Source organism: Nansenia antarctica, assembly GCF_963989245.1.
Source record: "Nansenia antarctica genome assembly, chromosome: 5".
NCBI classification, from domain to species: Eukaryota; Metazoa; Chordata; class Actinopteri; order Argentiniformes; family Microstomatidae; genus Nansenia; species Nansenia antarctica.
The window spans coordinates 66,538,595-66,566,094 of NC_137690.1; the positions used below are offsets into that span (position 1 = coordinate 66,538,595).

At 42.5% G+C, this 27,500-nt stretch overlaps 1 protein-coding gene across 1 annotated transcript in view; it reads right to left on the reverse strand.

The window, feature by feature from the left end:
* Positions 1–143: 143 nt before the first annotated feature.
* Positions 144–27,500, reverse strand: part of ncam2 (neural cell adhesion molecule 2) — a gene marked incomplete at both ends in the record, with an annotated part of 206,943 nt that continues 179,586 nt past the window's right edge. Inside the window, 8 exons of the mRNA XM_080530630.1 lie at positions 144–258; positions 1,388–1,507; positions 4,561–4,768; positions 16,064–16,238; positions 18,219–18,340; positions 19,234–19,353; positions 22,883–23,056; positions 27,292–27,388. Of these exons, the coding sequence (XP_080386756.1) occupies positions 144–258; positions 1,388–1,507; positions 4,561–4,768; positions 16,064–16,238; positions 18,219–18,340; positions 19,234–19,353; positions 22,883–23,056; positions 27,292–27,388 (1,131 nt within the window). The remainder of the gene's footprint in view (positions 259–1,387; positions 1,508–4,560; positions 4,769–16,063; positions 16,239–18,218; positions 18,341–19,233; positions 19,354–22,882; positions 23,057–27,291; positions 27,389–27,500) is intronic.

Below are 27,500 nucleotides of genomic sequence, written 5' to 3' on the forward strand. Positions count from 1 at the left end.
ATTTGTATTTACACATGCCTTTCACTGGGCCCATATAAACAGATATAGTATTTTTCTCCTCTTTTTTTCTGTGTTGGTTTTTCTGTGTTTTGGTCTCAGGGTAGGACGCTCCGAATGTTATTATAGTGGGGAAGGCTATCCCTTTATGCTTTGCTGTCCTCCTGCTTTGTGTGGATGCTGCTGTCATTGTGCACTTTGATCTCGATGGTGTCAGGCTTGTGTGTGTCTTTTCCATTCTCCTCCTTCAGTGGTAGCTTCCTGTTGAAAACAGACAATGGAAACGAAAGAGAGAGACCTCAGAAAAATGACTGTAATTGTACATGTACTCATCCCACGTCTCATTTCCCCAATGATGCCAAATTACAGCACTGTAGAGTTACACAGACCGAAGAACTAACTGTAACGGAACAGATTTAATAATACATTGCGAACATGGCATTATTTTTGATGAAACAAATCGTGCATAAGCGATGTACATGCTTATTGTCGAGCTACAAGAGGTGCAATGAGAGTTTTTTTATTATGCTGAGTGGACGTTCTCATGGTAACGTATAATGAGGCAATGGAACATGATGGAGCCATTCTAGAACATACATTATATCAATGACCCCTTCTGCTGCTTCAAAAGAATAAGATGCAGCAATACCGACGATCCAAAAATGTTCCACTACCTGATTGACTCTATGCCTGTGTTATACTGACATCAAGGAACTTATAACGCAGAGTTATGTTTTTGATCTGTACTTGGCACTTAAAAAGGCATCTCATTTCCATAAACATTAAATAGAGGATAACAAATGCAACCCTTATTGTATGGTCATAAAGCTGAAATACAATAATAAATGTCAGTTCTCACTGGGCTCTCTTGATAGAGGGGATCTCTCTTTCATCTAATACAAAAAGACCAACCTCAGTTTATGAAAAACAACGTCTGCAACAACTAGTTGCTAGTTTATGCAGTAGCTCCCAGCAAACACTTTAATAGGGGCGTTTGTGAAGGGATAAAGATACCTGCTATGTGTTGGGTCATTCAGCATTGGTCCCTGTGGTTCAACAAGACCTGGTCAAGGTGTCAGGTTGATTTGCTTCAGCTCAAAACCCCTGCATGAGAACCCTCACCTGGGGCTATTCAATTATTGATCTTGAGGGTCAACAACATAGTTCCGGGAATGAGAAAGCCAGAAAGCCTTTTCAACTTGTCTACGGGGTCTGAATGAAATCACTGACTGGACGGTAAAGAATGAAAACCAGTGGTGCTGTAGAACTTCATGCCTGGATTTCGAATAGCCCTGCTCTGACCCCTTTTTCTGATTCTGAGGACTGTGTGTGTAACTTGAAGTTTGGGAAGACTGGTCCTTTAACCCACTTAGTGGTTCTGGTTCCTTACTCTGGCTCTGTGAGAGGAGTGGTCTCATTGGGCTCATTCACTGGACTCGCGTCGTCCTGGTTAGTTATTCTCTCCTCTTCTGTTCTCATCTCAACAATGGGCTCCTTGGACCCACCGCCCCTGCTCTCACACACACACACACACACACACACACACACACACACACGCACACACACACACACACACGCACACGCGCACACACACGCACACTTTATGAACTTGAGAGAAGCCATTTGCGACACAAAGCAAGCAGCAGCAGCAGCAGCAGCAAGGATGTCCTTGGCTTGTCTCTCTTTCTGATGTAATTCCAGCAGCAAAGTGGCCAGCCTCTGTGTTCTTAACCCCACAGAAGGCTAAAGAGATATCAGTGTGTCTGTAATCTCTGAGCCTCTAAGTGACATTGAAGCACAGTGGGAAAGCCTTGCTTGGCCCCTCAGACGATGTTAATCACCCCAACACTGCCATCCACACCGGGGGCTCTGGGGCCCGCCGAGAATCCCATGGAATGGATTGGACTCTGTTGGTGGCCCGGGGTTCAAACGTATCTCGGGAGGTTTAGTTTTAGCTACACAGTAGCAGCTATTGAGTTTGAAGATGGCCTAAGCTTGGCTCTGACAAGAAAAAAAAAAATCTATCCCCTGGATTGAATCCTCCAGTGGTCTGAAGCCTTAAACCCCATATGAAAACACAATAAGGAGGAAGTGCCAGCCACCGTAAATCTACTAGCAAGGGGGAAATGGGTTCTCCATCCTAAACAGATGTTACAAAGATAAGGGTAAGACTTTCGCCTTTCCCCTTCATAAAGGGTTTAATGGTTTATAATCAATGAATGAATCACTTATAACCAGTGTATTATCACCAGATATTAAGGCTTTATAAATGTTTCGTAAACTAACATGGATGCAAAACTATGCAACCTTATTTGCAATGGTTGCACAGCTGGCAAAGTTATTTCCTGAATTGTGGAGATGATCCGACTATTTCTATTGGACATTGCTGTTGTCCAATGAGGTCTTGCCATACCAGGAATGAATCAATAAGTGGAGGGTCTCAGTTTCTACCATATCTGATCAGGGTAGTCTTTGTAGGATATAGGCATAGAGAGATAGAGTACATTCATGAAGGGTAATTACACTCAAACACCAAGTGAATATCGAACCAAGCTAGTAACGATCTAATCTAATTAGTTATAACTGTTTCTTATAATCAATTAGTTATTGAATAATAATAAACTGGTTATGTTTTAGTGATTTATTAACTCATTATATAAACCATGTATATGTATATACTGTATATATATATATATATTTAAAAAGGTGACCTTAATGTAAAGTGTTACCAAAATATTTATATCATATTTTCTATTGTTCTGTATAACCAGACCAATGTACCATACCTAAAAAGGCTAGTTGGAGAGGAAAACAAAATGCTACCCAAATGTGAGTGTGTGTGTGTGTGTGTGTGAGTATGAGTCACATGGAACCTCTTAAAAGATGCTCCATCAATACAAATATTACATTCTTATGTAGTTATTGTGCTTTTAATGAGTCTACTTTACCACCTTTAATAGAGCAGGCATAACAGGAGACATGTTGCCACACTTGCACATTGATCAGTGCATTAACTGCTAAAAAAACCTAATTAAAATCATATTAAAGAGGTTGCTTGTTCGATGTGGTTATTCAATCATGCTGGTAGATTAGCACATTTGCAGTTTACCAAAAGTATTGCATTCATTACTTCCTTATTTCATTCATGGTAATACATCCACCCAAAACATTTGGATGTGTGCAAAATACAATCCTTATTTGATTGTTAAGATGCACAATTTTTGTTCATTAAATCCATTCAAAAACACCTTTCTACATGAGCACGTTCTATCTCAATAAAGAAATGAATGATGTCAGGCTACATCAAATCAAATACAGTTTGAAATTAAATTAATGTTAATATCATACATTACTAATGCAAATGTGTGTGGTGGTTAGTCACCTAAGATGCTGAAAGCATGCATAACTGAAATCAATGAATATTCAATGAACCAAGGAATGACTTGCGTCGGTGATAATGTGATTGCTAAGAACTATTCTGTATGTACACTCAAAACTATTTCAACGGTGGACAATATTTACAAATAAAGGATAATGGGCGAAATTAGTTGCAGCTCACTATTTCTGTGATATAAATATTCTGAATACACCCACATAAAGTCACATACACCCATCAAATTTTACGATTACTGTACTGTATATCTCAGCTGTATTTAACAGCCACTTGCACGGCTGCATTTCCATAACTGATTCCATCCAATAGTAACACTCGACACCTCTCACAGTCCCTACTTGTCTCCGCTGCCCCCAAAGAAGTGACGAGGAGAATCAACCTGCAGTCTCAGCATACAGTCACACACAGTCAGCCATCACTCCTTAAAAACCAGCCTAGTGACTCAGCAGAATGTCAGTCTGACTACTGGCTTTCCCACCCTCCCCCTTTTCCCCTCCCCATCCCTTCTCTCTTCTCTCATCTCAGTTCTCTCTTCCCCTCAGCAGACAGCAGGGGAGGAACACAGACAGCAGACTGTCTATAGAAATGATCAGATCCACTGATCGTATCTTACACATTTATTATTCATAGGTCTACTTAAAAAAATAAAAAATCAACTCCAGTCTAAACACATTTTGTCACGTTCTAATGCTTTGGTCCGCATATCGGGATCTAAATGATCGGACTTTTCTTTCTAAAAATGTGAATACATTTTCGCGTCGTTGAAAATCAATGACACATCGCTAGTCAACTAACACAGTTTGTTTTGTGAGCCTGCTAACAATGTAAAGTAGTGTTATAGTAAACTAGGTAGCAATGAGGATTACTCACCGAATCCATTGCGTTGCAGTATTTTGGCTTGACTAGCGGGTTTGTGTTGTGATTCTCAACAACGTTGAAACGTAGTTCCGTGTTTCAAAAGAAAAGTCTGAACATTTTGATTCGTTCAAGATGTTCCCTCAGATCAGTGCAAGTGGAGAGGATTAGGGAATATGAGGACCTATTTGACTACCAATAATCACCATGCGTGAGAGTGAGTGAGTGAGTGAGTTAGTGAGAGAAACAAACTGACTGACTTGACTGACTGTTACAAAACACATTTTGGGGGTGAAATGTCAAAGGGCACTTACAGGTATGCAGCCTTGCCCTCCTCCACTTCCTTGCTCTTGCCACTGGTGGTGGTCTTCTTGCTGCAGAGCTTGCGGCTGAGGCACATCAGCAGACCACACTGGCGCAGGAAGAAACAGCTGACGTCCACCAGGACCAGGACCAGCAGCAGGCCTGCTACACCCAGTCCCACGACCGCGCCCAGGCCCAAGCCGCTGAACAGGGATTCTGCTAAGGCAGGACAGACACACACAGAGAGCATAGTCACCCAGGCTGTCTCACACCTGTACACACTCCCAGGGCCTAGCGCCCCAGACAGGAAGTCAAGGCCAAGGTCAGAGAGGGACAACCATCACCTACCTTCTGTGGCCAAAATGATCCACAGATAGAAATACGAGACCAAAAGATTCAGTTTGCAGAAAGGTTACAATTCTTGTATGTGTTGATGCAGGTAGCTAAATGTGACAAATCACTGGGTCACGCGAGAGCGCATTGAGTAAATTAGCAGTCCTCTAATAACCTGTGCAATTAAACACATTTAGGAAATAAGCCCTGGAGGTGTATTTACATCCACCCTGCGGCAATTGTTTGGCCACTAGTGCAATGCAGGGTAACTTATTATGTATCAGAACCTAATATAGGTAGGTTAAGACAAGTACAGGGTAGAGTTTAAACAGCACTGTCACATTTCACACTCCTCAATTCAGACAGACGCAGCGACAGTGTGAAGTGAACTATCAGGACATTTCGATATTTGTTTTGTTATTGAATGTGGAATGTAAGTAAGAATCTTTTGGGGATTCTTATAATTAAGACTAATTATCAGTTATTATTTGTCACCACGTGAACATCGAGACTCCACTGGGGCCAATAAACAAGTGCACTAAACTCACTTCAAGATACTATGTTTAACTATGTCTAAAGCACCACTAAAGCAGCTAATCAGAATCAGAATTATTTTTTGAATTTTTATAAGTATATACGCACATACAGGAAATTGACTTGGTGTGGTTGGTGCATAGGACATAAATATAAAAACAATCAATATAATAATCATAATCATAATAATCATAATCATAATCATAATAATACGGTCACACACTCCGGCTGTTTGCACACATGCATCTCCTGCTTATGCACTAAATAGCCCCCAAAACACACATGCGCCAGTTTTCACACAAAAGTCAGCATGGATAAAGTGCGCTAAATGCACACCTGTGAACCTGACAGAAACATCAACCATTCTCTAGCTGACTCATACTAATTCTAGCCTATTGCATGTAATTAGAATGACACATAACATGATTATGGCTATTAGTAGTTATATCTTGCTTCTATTAGAACTAGTGTTGTGCACATTATAAAGGCTTAGAGAGGCTATTACTTGATTGACAATATATGGATACAGTATACTTCAGCAGTGAAGCTCATTCACATGCACACATTTTTAAGATGGGACTGATTTGTAATGTATGTGTGATCTCAATGTTTTCATGCATGTACCCTTTTTGAAAAGAATGTGTATGCAACACCAACACCTAGAGAGAGAGAGAGAGAGAGAGAGAGAGAGAGAGAGAGAGAGAGAGAGAGAGAGAGAGAGAGAGAGAGAGAACTGAGATCCCTGTGACCAGGAATTCTAATAAGTGTAGCTTGTGTTTTTACTATTGCATCATGGGATTGAAGGCTCCAAGGCTTGTTGGATTGGATCAATATTTCCCCACCGCCACAGGGCTCTCTCTATGTTGGCATTTGGGACTTTATCTTAATTCATTTGAAGGCAGATGAGGCTGAGCACAGATTCTTGCCTCTCTTGAAGAGTGTAAAAACACTTCCTCAAGGGAAAGAGAACAATAATATTTCTTTTTTACCTTCCTACCTTTTCTCAGCACAATAATAACATGTTCCTGTGAGCTCTGCATTCAGACTCCTACATTCTACTATTCTAAATATATTCTAAATATTTGATGAACTTTATCATTTGGGAATAAGAAATGTGTGTAAAAGATGCATGATAACTGCTCAAAGGGCAAGGTGTTGGTCACGGCATTATTATGCTTGTGAAACATTGGATATGTTTTTACTACCTATAGAGAGTCAGTGCCCATTGCCTACACATTTGACTGTTTAAACATGTAAGCAGTTTTTCATTTTCTGTAGAAACCATTAAAACAGTTGGACATTTAAATGGAGTAAGAAAGCAAAACTGCCTCCTTCGAATAAATAATAGGTTGAACGTAACCCAGGTTCCCTGAGAGGAGACTCCTCGCTATGGGAGACACATTCTCTGAAACTCTATTCAATCATGCCTGTACAGGCTGGGAAAGCTTGGAAACAGGTAGCCCCACCTATTGCCCAGCCATAAAGGTCGTCGCAAGCGTGCCCATTTTATCCAGCGAACCACTCTTCAAAAGCTCCCATTCATAACCGCTAGTTCTCTTTCAATCAACTCAGTTCTAACTATGGACCCTTGTAAAGTCCCCCGCCAACACACACACACACACACACACACACACACACACACACACAGACACACACACACACACTTTCTTTGGATCCACAAATTAATGGCTGTAGAACCCCATCTGGGATTCTTCCTTGCGAACCAATTGGATCATGCCCTTAACCAGCAGAGAGTGTAAGACTGGGCCACTACTTCGATTGGAGCGACAGTAAGCCCATGTCATAGGCGCAGGTCTCTTGCATGCCTGTTGGGCTTGAGGTGGAGTTTTGTTTTTATTGTGGGAACCCTCAACAACTTATGCCGGACCTTAACTCCAAATTAGACCTACTTGATTTACTTTGTTCATCAATTTCAACAACATAAGACACATTCAGTTTGTAGCATGGTTGTATAGTGAGAAGCAAAGTCCTTTGGATGTTGCTGAGTCATATTGAACACTTCCTGGTTCCTTTGGTTTGGAGTCCTTCTAGGCTTTAAGTCCCTTGAAATCATAGTCATAAAACTTTACGATTCAATTATAGCCTAACAGCCTTTCTCTAGAAGAACAGAACAATTTGGAAAAAAGCAGGTGTGCCCAAGGTGAAAACCCTTGAACTTGGCTTACCAAATTCGACAAGTTCTTCAGTGAATGTCGAGCTGAAACCCTAGCGTTCTGATAGAGACAACCTAAACCTGTCCTCATCTCCCTTCACTGGCTCCCAGTGAAGAAGAGATTGAAGTTCAACATCTGCACCTTTGTCTTTAAAGCTCTCAACAGTCTCGCCCCACCCTACATCAAGGACCTCCTGGACCAGTCTTCCACCTCAAGGCCCAGGCTCAGGTCCGACGCCCAACTCAGCCTGAGGGTCCCACGCACCAACCTCAAGAGGAAGGGTGACCGTGCCTTTGCAGGGATAGCACCGACCCTGTGGAACGCGCTCCCTTCTGCCATCAAGTTTGCCCCCACTCTGGACTCCTTTAGAGCCAAGTTAAAATCCCACCTCTTCGTCAATGATGTTCCCTAAGTCTACTCCCTATTTGTTGTGAATTGTTTCCCTTGAGATGTACGTTTAAGTCGTCTGTGTCTGTTTGCTTTCTGTGTTCCTTGTCCTTGTCTTTATCAGTTCCTTTACCCGGGCTGCGCCCCGAGCCGATGTAAAAGTTGGATGGGGGGCGCATTATAAATAAAATTAACATAACATAACATAACATAAAGCCTGTGAGAATCGTAGGATTCTCAGTGGAACAGTTCAGTTACTAGCTAGCCACGGGGACATGCTACAGTGAACTTTGGACGGCCGATACAGGATTGATTGAATAGGGTTTCAAAAAGTACAAAAAGTCCCATGTCACCATAGTGAAGGATGAACCTAGTTCACTGAAAGAGAACTATGAGGAAAGGATCAGATTTAGGAAGACCTTCAGAACTTTTTTGTGAGCTTCAATGAAGTTGCCAGCTCCCTAGCTGATTTACCTGCTCATCAATTTCGAGAACATAGACATTTCTTTAACTTTGCGGAATGGTTGTATAGTGAAGGCCGTGGTGCCTTAGTGGATGTTGCTGAGTCATATGCTGAGCACTTCCAGTTTCCTGTCCAATGGTTTGGAATCCGACTAGTCATTTAATTCCCTTGCAATCATAATCATAAAACTTTAGTATTCAATTACAGCCTAACAGCCTTTCTATAAAAGGACACAACAGCGGAAATGAATCAGAATAATGACCTAATATGCAACCTAAACTTTTGTTGATGGATGAGAGGATACTATCATTAGATAATACTTTAGCAGCTCCAATTGCCGGCTGATGTCAGACACACTTTTATTTTGTTTAGGTCAAGGTTTGTTACTGTTAATGGTGTACGGTACGTCGTCTAACAGAGAGTAATTGTCAGGCTTGACTCTCTTCTCTCTTACAAAGCTGAGCACTTCTATCCTGAAACACGAAAAACTCAAGGTCATCATAGTCCAAATGTGTGTAATGTAGGAAGATACACATACAATAAATGAATGATGAGGTGAATGATGAGGTGAAAACAGTCATTCCAAGGGAAACATTCCATTACTACAACAGCTCTCCGCACAGTGGCACATGCTCTGTTAACTATATCAATATTCCATTTCGAGCCTGGCTTGATCTCCACAATATTGAAGGGAATCAAAGGATGAGAAGCAACACATATTAAATGAGAGGGACTAGGAGGAAGCCGAGAGGAAACCCACATTGTTTTGCTACTTTTCACACACCTGATTTCCAATTTGGCAAGCAATAAGCTTGAATAAAAAATAATCCTGCCAAGAGAACGTCATTCAAAGCTGGCAGAAACATGTTGTATATGTCCAATAAGCCTTGCAATGTTCAAATGCTGATAGCATGGTAATATGGTTTCATAGTGCTGCAAACACAATGACAATGTGGAAAGTTTCATGGTCTCTTGCAGACGACTAACTGGAAACAATGGGAGGAATGAACAAGGAACAAGTGGACTGGTTCTAGTGTACCTCTGCATCAGATGACGAGGTCTCAATCCATTCAAGCAAACAGACCTGTACTGTACCTGGTCTTTGCTTAAAAAAAAGGAGACTGAATTTCCTAAAACTTCATTTTCAAGAATTGAAATGGAAAAAATAATCGTTTTTTAGGCCATTGAGAGAACCAGGGGGAGCCACATCACAGGAGAAGCCTTGGCATATTAAACTGATCACCATCTTCTCATTCACTTTGGTAGAAATAGCTGGATTTTATTTAGTCAGCAGGAAAGATTTTCCTCTTACTGTGTGTCTTAATACTCTCCCCTCTATAAAAATCAATGTGTATCAATGTCCCTGTCCCGTGATCCCTCTTTAGAAAGTGCCACTGATTGGTCGTTGATTTATAAAGCCATTAGTAGCTCGATTTAGCGATCTGCTAATGCTAGTCATCACGCTTCTCCTTGAGTGGGAGCCATTCTTGTGCATCTAGTGAGCAATGATTCAGCCTCACTTGATTAGATCTGAGAGGTCGTCACTCAATTAATGATGACTGAATGGGGCTCATTGATTGGAAAACTTGCTGGCACTAACGCATTGCAGAATGAACATAACCGTGAGTGGGTAGGGGTGAGGATATCTTGACACTGACAGAACTTAGTGGTATGTGGTGAAGTGTTGCTAGTAAACCTCTTGTTCACAAGGAGGCCTTGGGAGAGGTCATCTAGGAGGTGAGAAGAATGAATATGAGGGAGGTAAGGGATGCTGTCTACACTATTACTGAGGATGAATTGAACAGCTCTTAGGGTTGTAGTACCAGCAAATGGAGGACTGGAGACTACTGTAAAAAGTGAAACCTTTTTAGCTAAGAGAACAAGTGGATTGACAGACTTTGGTATGTTTTGAAATCATAATTGTTGTACAAGAGGGTTGATTGCTCTCTTTAGCAACATACTGTAGACCACTTCAAAAAATGTACTCTTTTAACATACCTGCAGAGAAAAACAAGACCCGAGACACTAAAAGTCTGGCCATATCAAACTTGAATACATATTTACATACATATTTGTATCATGATCTTACAGTAGTGTTACATGTTCAAAAGTCATACAAATATTAGACACAAGACATCCAGGCAGTTCACCTCCTGAATGGCCTCCGGGTGCACTCTCCAGTAATTGGGCAGTAATTGTCCTACACATACCCAAAGTGGGAGCCCAAATGGAGCGTAGCTTTTAAAGAGCAAAGTACTGTACCCTTGTGGCTGCCAGGGACCGTGGACCAGTGAGAGAATCAGCGGAGAACAGTTGTTCAACCTTAGCTAAAAGGTCTCCAAATGTGACGGCAAGTCGGCAACCAATCAGATTGTTCAAACTTTTCGGAAAAATGTTAAATAAATGTCAACATTGTTGAAAATCAATGACACACTCGCTAATCAAGCCAAAATATTGCAATGCAAAGGATTCAGCACCCTAACCTAGTTAACTATAACACTACTTTACATTGTTAGCAGGCTCACAAAACAAGTTGTGTGAGTTGACTAGCGAGTGTGTCATTGATTTTCAACAACGTTGACATTTATTTAATATTTTTCAGAATAAAAGTCTGAACATTCCATGGGCTGCCGACTTGTTCCCAGTTTCACCGGCTGCCGTCACAAATGGTGCCAAAGAGAGACTCCTCCGACCTTTCTGTGGGCATCTATTGGACCGTTGCATAACATGAACTCTCACCTACTGTACAGTCAAATGTGGCAGCTGCTGGTGAAAAGTGGGCAAAGTCATTTTTCTGTTGTTTACATGCGTTTAAACTACAGATAGTAAGCTTTCAAATGATGTGTCATACATTGAAATCGAAAACAAATTGAAGACGACATAAGTATTTGAATGTTGCTACCCCTGAAATCACAATCCAGAGAAAAAGCTGTTTAAAGATTTGGTTCTTTTTCACACTTTCACTTTACACCACTCTACACCAATGTCTGCCTGATAGCCTTTTTTGATAAAGCAAATACTGTACCTGCATGGTTGAATCTGTGTTCTTTTGTCCATCAATGATGGAAATGTATGGTTCATTTACCATTCACAACGATTAAGATGGATGATGAATATACAGGGCATATAAAAGGAAGAAGATGTAAGGGCGGCTGCGGCTCAGGAGGTAGAGCTGGCGTCTAATGATCGCAAGGTCGGCGGTTCGATCTCCGGCTGGCCACGTGTCGAGGTGTCCTTGGGCAAGACACTGAACCCCAAATTGCTCCGAATGAGCGGGCCAGTGCCTTGCATGGTAGCTTGCTGCCACTGGTGTGTGAATGTGTGTGTGAATGGGTGAATGAGAGGCCATTGTAAAGCCCATTGACTATATTATGCACAAAACACGCAGAAGAAAGCACTCAAAAGAAGCCTAAATTTACTGTAGAGAGGAAAACTATGGTGATTTGGGCATAAATAGAGCAGGGGAGAAGTATGATTTAAGAGGAATAGAGGGAAGGAGAGTAAATTGAAATGGAACCAAGGGCAACGTGACAATCAATGACATAGGCTCAAAGGGTTTACAGAGAGAAAAAGAGGCAGGGAGAGGGGGTTTAGTGGCAGTTCATTGCAAGACAAAGTAGGTGGGAGAAAGAAGGGAAAAATAAAAGGGACAATTTGAGACCCTGAGAATGCATAATGCATCGACAGGGAATTGGAGAGAGTTTAAAGAAAGACATAGCACATACTGCAGCTCTGTCAAATCTATCTGTCAATGTGTGTGTGTGCCTGTGTGTAAGAGAGAGAGCTTGGCAATAGTGCATGCTTGAAATCCCTTGAATGGCAGGTATACTTATACAGTCAAGAATTCAGGACAACATCTAACGTATGTCAACAGTTTAGAAGTTAAACATCATGAGGTGTGTTTGGATTGTTCTGGATTATCACAGGTCTGGTAGTAGCCCCTCTAAGGCATCATATTAGTGCTAAATGTCGAGCACAAGCTAGATGGCGCTGTCGAGCAGGAATCATGCTCACCAAGCGAGCATAAACTCAGTCAAGCGAGCGCATAAACCAATCAATGAAGTAGTAGCCGGCATCTTGCTGTGACATTTTTGTTTATCCCGCTCCTTTGTCACTTTGATTGGTTTCTTGGTTCAAAGAATTACTACTATAGGCCCCGAAACCACCGGAAAATGGCCACTCAAATCCAATAGAAACTATCAAAGTTTGCTAACACATTATAGGTATTTAGTGATCCTAAAACTGTTGTTTGTTATATTGAGTGGGCTCATCAACACTTCAACTTTCGTAATACAAAACAACTGAAAAAAAGACGTTTTCCTCATTTGCAAAGATTGAGAATTGCCGAGTTGCGACCCAAATCACCAAACCGTGTCACATAGAGTGCAGTTTTGGGCGTGCAAATTCAACATAAAAGCTTGCAAGTGTGATGTTGAAACTGCTGAGAATCATTGTTGTAAACAATAAATTAGTCCAAGAGGAGAGATTGTTTTTCCCCTGCGTTTTGGTTTCAGTGGAACTTTGGGCAGGGACCGAAACTGCTCTTTGTGTTATTCTTCTTTAAGATAAACACAGAAAATAAAAATAAAAGTGTAATTAATTGCTCTGTCTCCCTAGCCTGGTCAAGCAGATTGACTTTCAAATGCAGATTGACTTTCAAATGAAACAGAATTTCAAATGTGAGCCCGTGAGATTGGACTGTTTCCACCCCGCTACCGTCTCCCTAGTCTGGGTTCTTTCCCGACCATGGACCGCTGCTCACTAATGAGAGACGACAGCCAATCGAAGTGACCCGCCTTAAGCTGTGTGTTCTCAACCTTGTTGTCCATTTGAAAAGCAATGCGAAGATGTACGGGCGATTTAGTCGCGGAAATGATGATAGACAATGGCCCGAGCTACAGCGGGCTACAGTAACTGATGCTAGCCACAACAGGCTCTGAGAGAGAGCGGGGGAATAACAACAATGTTCTCCTTTGTTTATTTTTCTCATGGATGAGTGCACATTTGACTACCCCTGGGATCTCTCATCACTACATATGGGGTATGGGCTTTCAACAACATACCTGTTAGTACTTGTGTATAATATGCATGTGCATGTGCATGTATGTGATCTCCTAAACGGCCTGGGGGTTTGAATATGATGAGCATCCTATTCCAATCTGCTCAGACGTCCTCCATGTAGCCCTCAGAGGCATTTCCCAGGGGATTCAACGACATGGAGAGATTATACTCGACAAACATCGACACGCTCTTTGTATTCGAACCTGCTCTTTTTCGCCACACATAACCTCATGACAAGGAGAGAGTGTACCCACAATTCCAGAGTGGGTTTACCTGGATGAAAAAGGTATTTTTTTGTGGTTTATGTGATTGAATGTGTCTGTGCGTGGGTGCAATGTACCTATGTACCTAAATGAGCTGACCTGTCATGTCTGGTATTCGTGGTCTGTTATTAATCTCATGTTGTAATGTATGGTGTCACACATTCACTTTAACGTCCAGCAATAATTGGGGATAGATCGTATACCTATGCTATATATTAAATTGAAATTAATAAAGCTGTGTGGACACAACACATTTTTTGCCCGAACTCCAGGCTGCCAATCAGCTCCTGATGCATTATCTCAAACTGTAGGAAATCTGAACACATTCAGAGGAAAAACATCACGCTGCAGCCAGCAAAGTGGAAACGGACACCTGATTTGCGATTGACAGCTCTCACAGGCTCTTGGTCTCTCTACGGGCATTCTACAGCTGCAGCCAATAGGCCAGTGATCACATATAACCGCCAGGAGTACTGCAACGGTATTAGTGAGTTGTATTTCAGGTCATTCACCTGTGAAAAACATCCACCAGGAGGCATCATTGAGCATAATGGGTAATGCTTACAGTGTGTTTACAAAGACTGGCCGTCTGATGAATTATATGAAGAGTAGCTTATGAGTTGTTGGAAAAGGACAAATGACTGACTGATGGGAACATTTTAAAGTGATGTCCTTGGATAAACCTTAATTTCGATAAAAAATCTTCATGTGATCTGTCTAATGTTAGCCTACTTATAATGCCGTGTTACAATGCAGTTGTCATAGAGAACATCATTATTTCAGTCTCTCTGTTTTAACTCACTCCCTAATATACCGATAGCAACTTGCACTCTACATACTCTGGTATATCACTCTGGTATACTCTGCTGCAGCAGGCCTAAACGACTACCGTCCTGTTGCACTAGCCCCCACCATCATGAAGTGCCTAGAGACTTTGGTCCTGCGTTACTTTAAACCAGACGCTGTGAACACCCCCCCCCCCACCCCCCCAATCTACATCAATGGGATGGAGGTGGAACGTGTTTCTAGCATCAAGTTCCACATCTCAAAGTACCTCTCTTGGACCCTCGACTCCTCCACCCTGGTCAAAAAGGCACAGCGGCGTCTATACTTCTTCCTGAGGAGACTGAAAAAAAGCCCAGCTGTGTCCCAGGATTCTGATCAATATCTACCGGTGCACCATCTAACTGCATCACAGTGTGGTATGGCAGCTAGCTCTGTCTCTGACCGGAAGGCCCTGCAATGTGTGGTGAAAACCCGCCCAGTACATCACCGGTTCCCAACTCCCTGCCATCGAGGGCCTTCAGGAAAAGTGGTGTCTGCTGAGGGCGCGACGCGGCATCGTTGAAGACCCCTCTCACCCCAGTCACAGACTGTTTTCCCTCCTCCCACATGGGAGGCTGTATGTACAGGAGTCTAGGCTTCCCGCACCAGCAGGCTTGAGAACAGCTTCTTCCCTGCATGCAGCAGTGAAGTTGCTGAACTCAAAATCCCAGTGGTAGCCTTTCCCCCTTAATTCTAAGGTCAATACACTTATTGACACAGTATACTTTTTTAGTTCGGGGGGGGGGGGGGAATTTACACTGTAATGTCAATCTGTTGACATGTTAAAAGGGCTGTGCAGAGGAAGTCTGATGGAAATCTGCCACCTCTGGCCACCGAGGCGACATTCAGTCATTTAAGAAAAGGGGGTTTGGAGAAATAATCTGACTGGCTAAAACTTTGTTCCAAGCCATGCATTAAATGTCTGACAATCACACAGCTGAGAAAGGACTGCGGGTACACTTTATTTGTGTAATTAATATCATCATTGATTTTGCACCTAACTTGCTTCCCTTGTCGACACGCTACCTTGTTTACAGCATGATATAAGCCAAGGACACCAACAGGCATATTTTGCTTACTGCTGATCTGGCTTCTACTAGCTAGCAATGATGTCACAATCAATTTGAGCCGACTATAACTTACTGTAACACACACCCAGAGTTTTGCCATCTAGCCAGCAAATAATAGGAACGCAGCAAAGCTGAGTGACTGTAGCTATGATGGGTATCACAACATCCTTCAAAAATGATGACAATGCTCATCTGCCAACAACTTCCAGTACACCACTGCAACTAGTGTAGAACACCCCTTTTCCGGCTTCATCAAACACAACATATTTGGTCTTACCGTGTCTTACTGCTGTCCTAAGCAACTTTAGGTCGCCCCAGTGGTGAGTGTATGCTGTTTGAAGTACCGTAGTTTAGACCAACTGCATTGAATAAAGGTAAAGGTGCTCAACTAAACCTGTGTGTACCTGTGATGTCAGGTTTCTGGGGCATAAAGAACTGGTAGAAGGTGGGCTCTGACAGGCCTTTGATGTTGCGGGCGGTAATCTCCACCTCGTAGCGCGTGTTCCACTGCAGAGGCTGCAGCAAGGCAAAATCACTCACTCCCGAAACCCACTTGGTCATCCACTGCTCTTCTTTATCCTGGAGGTAGAGAGAGAAGGAGGGAGGGGGAGAGAGGGAGGGAGAGAGAGAGAGAGAGGCAGTGATATTGCATTACATGATCAAATACGCATCAATACCGTTTCTTTTAAAGAAATCTCTGTGAGAGTGTAATTCGACCAGAGGATCAGCGATCGGGGACGAAATATATTGCCGCAATGTAACATTTCCAAACAGCTCCAATTTAGCTGTTTATTTCATCCCTGTATATATACAACTTGTCATAATATAAAACGCCATATACTGTACAATATACTCCCTTGAGCTAATCATGTCAACATAGCTCGGTTTCGAATCCATATCCACCTTTCCCTTTTACGTCACGTTTCCCTTTCCTTTGCTTTGCTCCCCTGAACCTTTTCTTTTATTTTTGGATTGTTTTTATCTCGTCATGCAGGAAATTGTCACAGACTAAAGCCTCAGCATGCCAAATGCATATTCAACCGTTTAGCCTCTCTCCGAATATCAAAGAATATAGTGTGGAGAGAGCTTTTACAAAACTGTGCATGGTTTCATTTTCATGGTCATGGTCAGGAGGATCAGTCCAGCCCCTGCAGTGGAAGATGGCGAGGCATTGTATGGTCTCTGGCTCTCTGGTGTGTGTGTGTGTGTGTGTGTGCGTGTGTGTGTGTGTGCGTGTGTGTGTGTGTGTGTGTGTGTGTGTGTGTGTGTGTGCTGTGGGATTAGGGAGGCGTAGAGGATTGTCCTTTTCTTCCTGTTTGGCCTTCAAAGGTGTAGCACCGAGTCCCTGACCTTCTTTTCACAGCACACTTCCATGTGCAACTGCATTATTCTAAATCGCTGTCAGCCCCTGAATAATAGAGAGACATGGGCTGTAAGAGCATTAGCATCGGGGAGCTAGAAGGCTTCCATCCATTTCCATATTCACATCTCTGAATTCCTATCTCTGAATTCCTTTGGCTATTATGTGTTCTAGTATTTGTCTGTACTGTAACTTTCTGTGTGTTAGTGTGTGTGTGTGTGTGTGTGTGTGTGTGTGTGTGTGTGTGTGTGTGAGCAGTGTGTGTGTGTGTGTGTGTGTGTGTGTGTGTGTGTGTGTGTGCGTGCGTGCAGTGTGTGTGTGTGTGTGTGTGTGTGTGTGTATGTCTCAAAATATGTCAACATGGGTAGAGAAAAATAGAACAATATCCAGCAGAATATTATCCACATACTGTAACTCTGGTATCTGCAGACCTAACCACCTGACTAATATCACCAGACGTGTGTGGTTATGACTGTGCTTATGAGGAAACTGAAAGTGTACATTACCACCATTGGCCAGTGGTAATTGTTTAATTGAAACTGTGTGTTGTAAATGTGGGATTCAAAGGGGGGAAATCTGGGATTCAAGCAGTCACCCAACCACTTGTTTTAGTTAACAGCTCTCAAAATCATAGACATGCATTATCTCAAACTGATAATGGATGTAAGGACTGACCATCCATGAAATCAAAATGATAGTGTTAACCCTGTTTTTAAGCTATACAGTGTTCTGATGGGGTAAGACAGTTGAATTAAGGTAATTTCTAAGTTATATTCTTCAAGAATCAATGATTTTATATAATATTATATATATATATATACATATATATATGTTACGTACATGTGGGAATACGGTACATGTGGGAAAACTTGGGTTAGGGTTAGGTGCTAGGGTGCTACGGTTAGGGTTAGGGTTAGGGTTCGGGGTAGGGTTAGGGTTAGGGTTAGGATTAGGGTTAGGGTTACACATGCCAGCATGTACCAAGTCGACGTAGCACCTAACCCTAACCCTAGTTTTCCCATATGTACCGTATTCCCACATGTACCGTAACATACATATACATATACATATATATACTGTATATATATTATTATTTTATTATTTTTTTTCAAAAATGGATGGACCAATCCCAGATTTCCCCTTTAAAGCCACAACTTGGGATGCAAGGGTACAGTGTGTAGGCAACCCACCGTACTCACCGTCTTGTACTTGACAATGTATTCCACAATGGGCATTCCCCCGTCGTCCTGCTTGACCAGGCCAAGTCGGAAGGCCTTGCCCACCCCTCTCTGACCATGCACCGCTGGGGGGCTGGGCTCTCCTGAGGGGGGGGGGGGGTCAACAGGGGGTTATTTTGAATGAGGGAGCGTGAAGATAGGATAGACGTAGGGTTTAGTGGGGATGGAGATGGGGATGGGTGTGGGTGCGGATAGGGTAGAGGTTGGGTTGGGTGGAGGTGAGGTTGGGTGCAGGAAGATTGAGCAAGTGGGAGGAGGCGGTACGGTGGGGTAAGGGGGAGGATAGAGAAACAGGGGGAGGGGAAGGAGCTTCGATTGAATTAAATTAGGGATGCGCTGATACCTCATGAGCTGATACAATTCTGAGTACTGAACTTTTGAGTATCGGCCAATACTAAGTACCGATCAAATACCAATCGCCTTGAAAAATTGGCAACAAGCAGTTTTACCGGTGTCTGTTTCAAGCATGAAGTCATGCCAGACTGCAGACATGACTATTATTGTTCTCAGCTGTGCAGCCATCAGTCGGCGATGCGTGTTTGGTTTTTAGGTCAGTTTGTGTCATGGTATCGGATCTGAAAAAAGCATTCCCTTTCCAGCATTTTAGGCCAATAGCGATGCTCAGTGTCGGATCAGTGCGTCTCTAAATTCAATTGACAACTTTATTTTTTCAAGGGGAACCTAGTACTATAAGGTGCTAACACACAGTAGAATATACACACAACGCAGTACAAGTTCAGAGCACAATCAGCATATCCGAGCTAGAGGAGTCATAACAAAAGCTAGGTCAGTAAACCGAGTCTTATGGGAGACTCACAATCCACACAGCAGGAGGAGAGTAAGAGAGGGAGGAGGAGAGAGCCAGACAGCAGGAGGAGAGTAAGAGAGGGAGGAGGAGAGAGCCAGAAAAAAAGAGAAGGAAGAAGAGGATGAAAGAGAAACGCCAGTGAAGAGATGAAGGCAGAGACACACTCACGGATGGGCAGAGTCTGGAAGGTCTCGGTGTGGCTGAACTCGCCCTGGCCCTTCCCGTTGACAGCTGCCACACGCACCTCGTACGTAGTGTTGGGCTCTAGCCCTGTCAGGGAGACCATCGCTAGGGGGCGACCAGGGAGAGGGAATGTGTTAACTATGACAGACACAGAGACACGTGAAGACAAGACAGATACGCGCACACACACACACACACACGCACGCACACACAAACACACACACATAAACAGACAAGCTGAACATAAGCAAGTCAGACACCTGCGATAGCAGCGAACACGCTGTGTGTGAGTGACTGAGTGCATGAGTGTGAGTGGAAAGAGAGGCTTTGTCCTCCTTGACATCTGCCATTCTTTTTTTTTGTGTGTGGAATCCTTCTAATCCACCCAGCATGCCATTGTTACAGAAGGTAAACACATCCACTAAGCACATTAACAGCTTTGCTTAAAAGAACAGTTAACAACACTCTCTGTCAGTGGGGGCCATCGCTGACGATACATCTAATGTAGTCTCATTGTGTCCTATTTTCAATAGAGTGCCCTAAATCCCCCTGTTAATTGTCAGGACCACTCTCTTGTTAAAGACCAAGGTAGGACATGCGATTTGGGGAGCTTTACATGACTAAAGGCCTGGCTGTATCTGATGAGTAGGACTAATCCACCGAGGCTTAGTCACAACTCTATCTGGCCTCCCTTCACTCACCAGTAGAGTAAGTAATGCATAGCGTGAGGGTGCTTATGTTAATCATGTCTCACCCAATCCAAAACCGGTGGCACACAAATAAAGCCCAACAGTCATACATTGGGAATGAACATCAACAAACTGGCATGAGACTGCATGTTTTACACATTCAGCACTCACAAACAACATCATAAATAGACCTTGCTCCTCCTCCCTTCAGCATCACATCATGAACATTTTTAATCTGACACCTCAGACAAAATCAATAAGTCACCATTTCCAATGCATGAAACACATGATTCGTCATTCGATCACATGGTTGTTTTTTTGATAGATTTAAGCGCAAAATAGTGAATGCTTTGTCAATCTTCTTAGAATTCAATGGTCATTTTCTGTTTTCATCAAATCTGCAGAGCCTTTTTTTTTATTCAACTTGACGTTTGTTGCAAAAAAGGTCTTTATGAATTCAAGGCCTAAATGTCTAAAAGAGCAGCAGAATATAACAAAATAATAATACACTAATAATAACATAATAATAACAGGTCCCGACAGGCTTAGGTCTCCACTCATCTACAGGTTTATGACATGTGAAGCCTAAATCAGAGATTTCTATTCTATTTCTATTTATACAATTCGACAGTTTAAATGTTGATCCATTTACATTATTCTTCTTCTTATTATTATTAATAATAATAATAATAATAATAATAAGAAGAAGAATAATACATTAGACTTATATAGCGCTTTTCGAGACACTCAAAGACGCTTTACAAACTGAAAAGATCGAGTAGTAATAATAAAAAGAAACAAAAGGTAAATAGAAGAAAGTATAGGGGCCGAATTGAGGTAGTGCTGGGCGCACATGGGAAGGGGAGGGGGAGAGGGTTAACTGGTGAAGGCGAGCTTGAAGAGGTGGGTTTTGAGGGCCTGTTTAAATGTTGGGAGGGTGTTGGCCTGTCTGATGTGGTTGGGGAGGGCGTTCCAGAGGGACGGGGCAGCGGCTGAAAAGGCCCTATCACCCCAGGTCTGGAGCTTGGTCCTGGTGGTCTTGAGGGTGGTTTGGTCGTCAGACCTGAGGCAACGGGAGGGGGTGTGGAGGGCAAGGTAGGAGGGGGCCAGATTGTTGATGGCTTTGTATGTGGTGAGTAGGATTTTGAATTGGATCCTGTATTCACACATTCTACATTCACAAAGCTGATGTGGTTCATCATGCAGAAGGCCCATTGGAAGTTAGCGACATGCTGAAGTTGAGTAAATGTTTGTTGTTTCACTTCTCTCCTCTAATTAAGGTTGCTAAGGGTAATGGTTGCTTTGCAAGTCTTTAACAGGGAATGCTAAAACATAATGAGCTTTTTGCAAGTCCAACTCTACCAGGGTTTGAAAACACCTTTGATATGCCAAAACCATTCGTGCCAACTCATTATAGTTCGAGCTGTTTAATAGTGCAAATGTGCTCCATGGCTATGGAGGTCTGAAGTGGCTACAATGATTAAAGTAAATGTCAATTACCAACTCATAATTTATTATAATTCACTATCTCACCTCGAGTCAAAATGTGTTAACAAGTGAGAATGGAACTCAAACAGATGCTCAATCAAGTGAAGTACCATCATTTGTCTTTCTTTTAACAGTTTCACTGTTTCGTGTTTCTCTATTTTAACATGTATGCTTTAATCCTTTTCTTGCCAGTTCTTTAAACATCTTATATTTCCCTTCTCTTTGTATCTATTTTCCGTGAGTGGACATATTACTTTGTTCTCTCTCCTACAGTGCTCCCCAACTGTTTAGCATTCGCAACGCTCCATCTCCGTATTGTAATTGACTCTAAAATGAGGGATATTAGCGATAAGCCCTTCAGGTTTGTCAGACCTGCTTATCGTCCAGCATTTGTCCTCTGAGCTGTTCCTTTCTGTCGTCCTTCACATCATGCACACTCTCCCCTGAGTGTCTCAGAAATCAATTCGGTATGGTGAAGCCAGAGAGGGAGAGGAATGCTTTCAGCCCTGTTGTCTGCTTCCCCCCCCCTGAAGGCCGTCAGAATGGGTTTAAGGATCACCTGGTGGATCAAGTCGTATGGCATTGCGCTCCTGCTTGTTTGGATAGGTCGATGTGTTTTTGAGAAAGGGGCTGAAATGAGGAAACACTGATTGATCTAGAGATCAGGGGTCTTAAATGCACTGTGGTGGGCTGAAACTAGTAGTACAAGACTTAAATGGAGTTTTTGTTACCTATTTTTGTTACTTCTTGCTTCTTTCAATACTGAGAAGACATATTCAGTCCCATTCGTTCTGGAAATAATGTCCAAAACACTTTGCGTACACACCAAACCAGCTAATAGTATGACAGAAATGGATTGCAGTGTCTGCAGGGTGTTTTCAACATATTCCAGAATGAATGGGGTCCAAAATACTAAGGAAGAAACATAGCTAAAAACTGTCTGGGCCAAGGTCAGGGGCAAACCAGGAAGAAATAATAATTGGGTGGAACATCTTAAATGATAGGTTTGGATTTTTGGAAAACATTTTTTAAAATGTGTTTATGTTAATGAATGCTGTAGAAAAGTATAGACACTTATTTTGTGAAATCGCTTAGTTTTGAGAAACTTACCGGCACCAGTGATACCCCTCATTAGGCAATATGGAACTGTGTGGGGTAATCATGCAACTGTGAACGAAGGTTTCAAAAAACACCTAAATATGTCCTTGAAAACAATGTTTTAGATCATGACATTTAAATCCAAAAGAGATTTGGTAAAAAAATTAATCTATCCTTTAACCTAACCTTGAATTTCAACTGATCTATTGGATCATGGGAAAGTAGTATAGAGTATACTTAATATGAAATAAGATGATGATGATGATGATGATGAAAGATATAATTGCCCATATGACACTTTCAATGAGGAAAGGGATTGAGGTGCTGATGATGAAGATGAAGACGATGAGGACACTCACTCTGGACACCATGTGACTTAACGTCCCTCCAGTCCTGGGAGCCCACTTCCTTATAGTTGACGAGGTAGTGGCCGATGGGGACGCCTCCATGTGAGTCTGGCTTCATGAAGGTGACGGTGGCGGCGCGCTGGGACACGGCAGAGAGGCGCACAGAGTACGGGTTTGAGGGCACGTCTGGAACACAACAGAGAAAGAAACCAGACTAATTCAACTGTTCCAATGATACCACACACAGAACATCTGCAGCCCCTTAGCAGTAGGAGCCCCGGGCCCTCTTTATTAACCAAAGGACCCAGAGGGTCCGGAGATGTCCATGTGTTGACGTTAGTGTAACAGTGTAATCATTGAATTAGATCAATACCATGCAAAAATGCACTGGTTGTATTAGGTCAGGACATTGACGAATCATTAGAATACCACATTGTATTTTAAAGAGCTTACATATTAAATATAACATATTGATAGACATAATTAGTATAACTGTACATACTGTAAAAGAAAAATAAACCTGTGGTCAATGCTCCAATGCTTCAAAAAACCCATCTGAAGCAATAATGACACATAAATACTGTATCATTCTATGCAAGAAGGTCTATACACCAGTCATTTGCTAAAGTAAAAAAAAGTGGACACAAAATCACTTCTGGAGTGCTTCTTTAAAGTCCACAGACAAATCCATTGACTCTTATGCTTCCTCATGCAAAATTACATTTAAAACTAATCTTCTGAGGTTTCTGTGTGCAAGATCCACAGACAAGTGGGTTTCACATTCCTCAGGGGCCTCATTTATAGAATGTACTTTGGATCAAATTTGGTCTTACCCGTGTCGTACGTAGAAAACCACGTCAACGTAGTGATTTATACAATTTCAACATGAGTCGATTTGACCGTGGAAACGATCGTAGCTCTACGTCGGGTATTGACCTTGCGTACGCACATTACCTACTGGTTATGCAGAGTTATTACAGGCATGTGAGCCTCACTGCCTATACTATACTATACACTGCCTATAATTCATGCAAAGTGAATGTGGCTCGTAATAAAATTAACGATGTTGTTATCAGCCGAGAAAATGAGTTTAATTCAAGATTTAAAGGGAACTGATCTTTATGATTGTATTTCAGTCTTTCTTTATATCCCTCCGGAGCTGTCAATTTCCCCTTCAACATGCCTAGTGCACTCCACAACGGACCTTGCCCGGCCACACACTAAATTATACTGGATTATTCTTTTCACCTGATAAGAATAAGACCATTATATTATTACAGTATGAGCAGCACTCAAGTTGAGGGGGGATGAGGAGGGATGGCATCCCCCCTGAAATAAAAACAGTCTAACACTGCCATCCCCCCTTTCCATACCTTATGTCATTTTATCAATGAACGTTACGTAGTATTACTGCTATTTCAACATTAAGTTTTGCGCATATTGAGTAAAATACTGTGGGCGAGGGGGCACGCACACATGCAATGACATTTTTACCAAGTTACGAAGTCACTGACGCTGAAGGGATGCTAAAATTGTCCTCATATGATAAAATTCACCACTTCCCCTGATTTTCTTTTACAACTTGAGTATAAGCATTTGCCTGGTTAGTTGATCAAACGTTAAATCACCCTTCTCTGCCCTCTCCCGCTTCCAGACGAACGCCCACCCTATATTATAGCACTTGGCTTAATTCAGCCGCTATAATTGAGCCGCTATTCACCTGCGTTCAATTTAAAGTATATTTGGTATTTATAGAAGGAAGCACGTTTTATAAATAATGCTTGCGTCCGTTTAGAAAAATGTGCTTAGGTGAAAGTCAAAGATGACGTTCAAATACTTTTTTATAAATGAGGCCCCACATGTCATGAGGTTTTGTTCTGTGTGCATCTGCCCAACTCACACTGTCACTCTGGGCTTCATGATTTGGATTCATCACCACATTCTCAGAGACTCACTCAACAGCTCGCTGAGATGCATCTAACTTGACGGGCCGGTTAGTCACGAACTGCGTACAAGGGCACCACCAGGGGGCTTCTGTAGTATGTAATGATACATACTTGATCATGCAAATAACTGTTTATCTGTCTATCTGACTATGTGGCTGATAGCCAACCCTTCAAGCTTCGGGGGCAGGCGTTAATCACACCTCAGGATGTGACTTGGAGAGGTCGGCTATAAAAAAAAAGGCTGCGATGTTCGAGACATTAGAAAAAGTCAGGGACGTGGGTTATTTTAAAATAAAGTGATATTAATATATTCAGTTAGAATATGTTCAGATACAACCTCAGGGATTACACATCACACACCTCTGAACTACGCCACATCTACCATTCTCTTGCATCAATATCATTCATGGAAGTTTTGAAGTAAATACTGCAAGATTGAGTGGATTAAACCTAGCAACTTCTGGGGATATTACCCCAGAGTTTCTCTCTCTTTGATCTTTAGCTTTGAAGACAGATCAGTCTAAGCACGAGAAGTGATGGGTTTTAGACAGATCTTTGAATTTAAATCACAGACCCCAACAGACTTTCTTTAGCCCCCTAGTAAGCCTTTGGTGGCATGAGTGGCCAGTTGTCAGCACAGTCAGAAGCTCTCTATCGTCAAGAGCTGTCTGAATGGCAGAGTTTCTCTGAGTGACTACGATGGCCCAATACCACAAACCATGGTCTGTTGTCACCCCCATCAGCAAGTTGGCACCCACAACCGGACCCGAGTCAGGCCACTGGTAAGCACACTGCTGTGGCTGTTGGAAAGTCATCCTCTCTGCTCCTTTGCCACCCTCTTCCCACTACCTTGCTACCTTGTCACTCTGTTACCACTCCTCTGCCACTATCTTCCCTTTCATCATCATAAATTCCCCCCCCCCCCCTCCTTTACAACGATTATAACTGAAATGTCTGAAGCACCGGTTTTTCCATACCAGGGTTTGATTGTCAGTTGTAATTTATGACATTTATAAAGCACTTTCCATTATACAAGGTTAATCTCAAACCACACCATAAAAGCAGCAACCAAAGACTAGGAGGAAGGACAGGCCAGCCAATAAAGATGTGTCATAAGGCATGCTTCAAAAGCTGCAGCAGTCTGAATAACCCTTCAATTGTCATGAAGAGAGTTTCAAAGGTGTGGTGTGTGGTGCGTTGGAGGGGAAAATTGCTGGCTGTTGGTGTACGACTGGCATGTCGACGATCAGCCTACCATCGGCATGCAGGCCATAGGTCCATCAATGACATGCCACTGTCGGTCTATCACCGGCACACGAACTGTCGGTCCTCCCGGCGCACCTCTACTGGCATGCCAACTGTCAGCCCATCATTAGTGGTACAGTGTGGGGGTAATAGAAGCACGACAGATACCAGCAGGCGGCTGTAGCCTAGAGGTTAAAGAGGCCGGATAGTAATCGGAAGGTCTCTGGTTCGATCCCCGCCTCACGAGGGAGTTGCATGTGGCCTTGAGCACGGCACTTAACCCCTAATTGCTCCAGGGGCGCCGACTATGTCTGACCCTGTGCCTTCAGAAGAAAATACCAAATTCCAACAATTGACTGACAAGTTCATTGCATGGCAATTAAAACATTCTTCATTTCAGGGTCTGTAATTGGCTAATGAGGCATCCTGTTGAGCCACCAGTTGCCCGATAAGCGATTGCTGGCTGACAGTCTTGGTGTTGTTATTAACCCTGATGTGAAACACCCCCTCATAGGAGACGTGGCTACCTAAATTGATTAATTAATATCTTAATGTGTGTGTGTGTGTGTCTATGTGCGTGTGTGTGGGAGTGGGTGTACAAGGGATAATTTGTAAGTAGTAACTATTAAACACTGCATCTAAGGTCAGCCTTTAATCAGTATTCTACTTCTACAGGCCCTATGAAGTCATAGTAATTGAATCTGCACTATAGCGAATTGGACTGCGCTATTGTATATTAGCCTGCGCTACCGTAAATTAGGGGGTACTTTAGTAAATAGCGGGCTCTATGGTAAATCAGCAAGCACTATTTCAAATGAGGTTAGGCTAAATAGAGGTTGGGATTGGCTGTGGAATTTATTGCCATGAAAGCAGCAAATGGGGAGGCTATGAGCAACAAAGGAGAGGGAACAGAGTTAAAAGTTAGTTGAGAGACCCCATCGGTGTTTTGAGCGGGTGTGGCAACATTAGCTGTGTACCATTGACTAATTGACAGGGTCAATGATTGTCCAATCTTATCTCATGGATGGGGCGCAGTGGATACCTAATGGTTACATGGATGCATCTTGGTTTAAAGGTATTAAAATATATAAATATAATATATTTACATCCTTACTGGGTGCTTTGTCTCATGCAATGTGTATGAATCCTAGGGACAAATATGATACAGGCAGGGGGGAGGGGATGTTATGGCGTCTGTGATTGGTGATTGACTCTCTGGCCAGCACTTACCTGCCTGTGCCAAGATAAACTCCTGATAACGGGTTCCTATGTTATTCCTGGCAGTGCAGTTGTAGCGTCCGAAATCCCTGTCGGACACAGGCGTGACCTAGGATCAAACAACCAATGCTGTCATTACAGCTACGATTTCAACTGAAGACCTTTAGGGAACACTTTCATTACAAATGTTAGCAAATAAGCAAGAACATTTTATTTTTTGA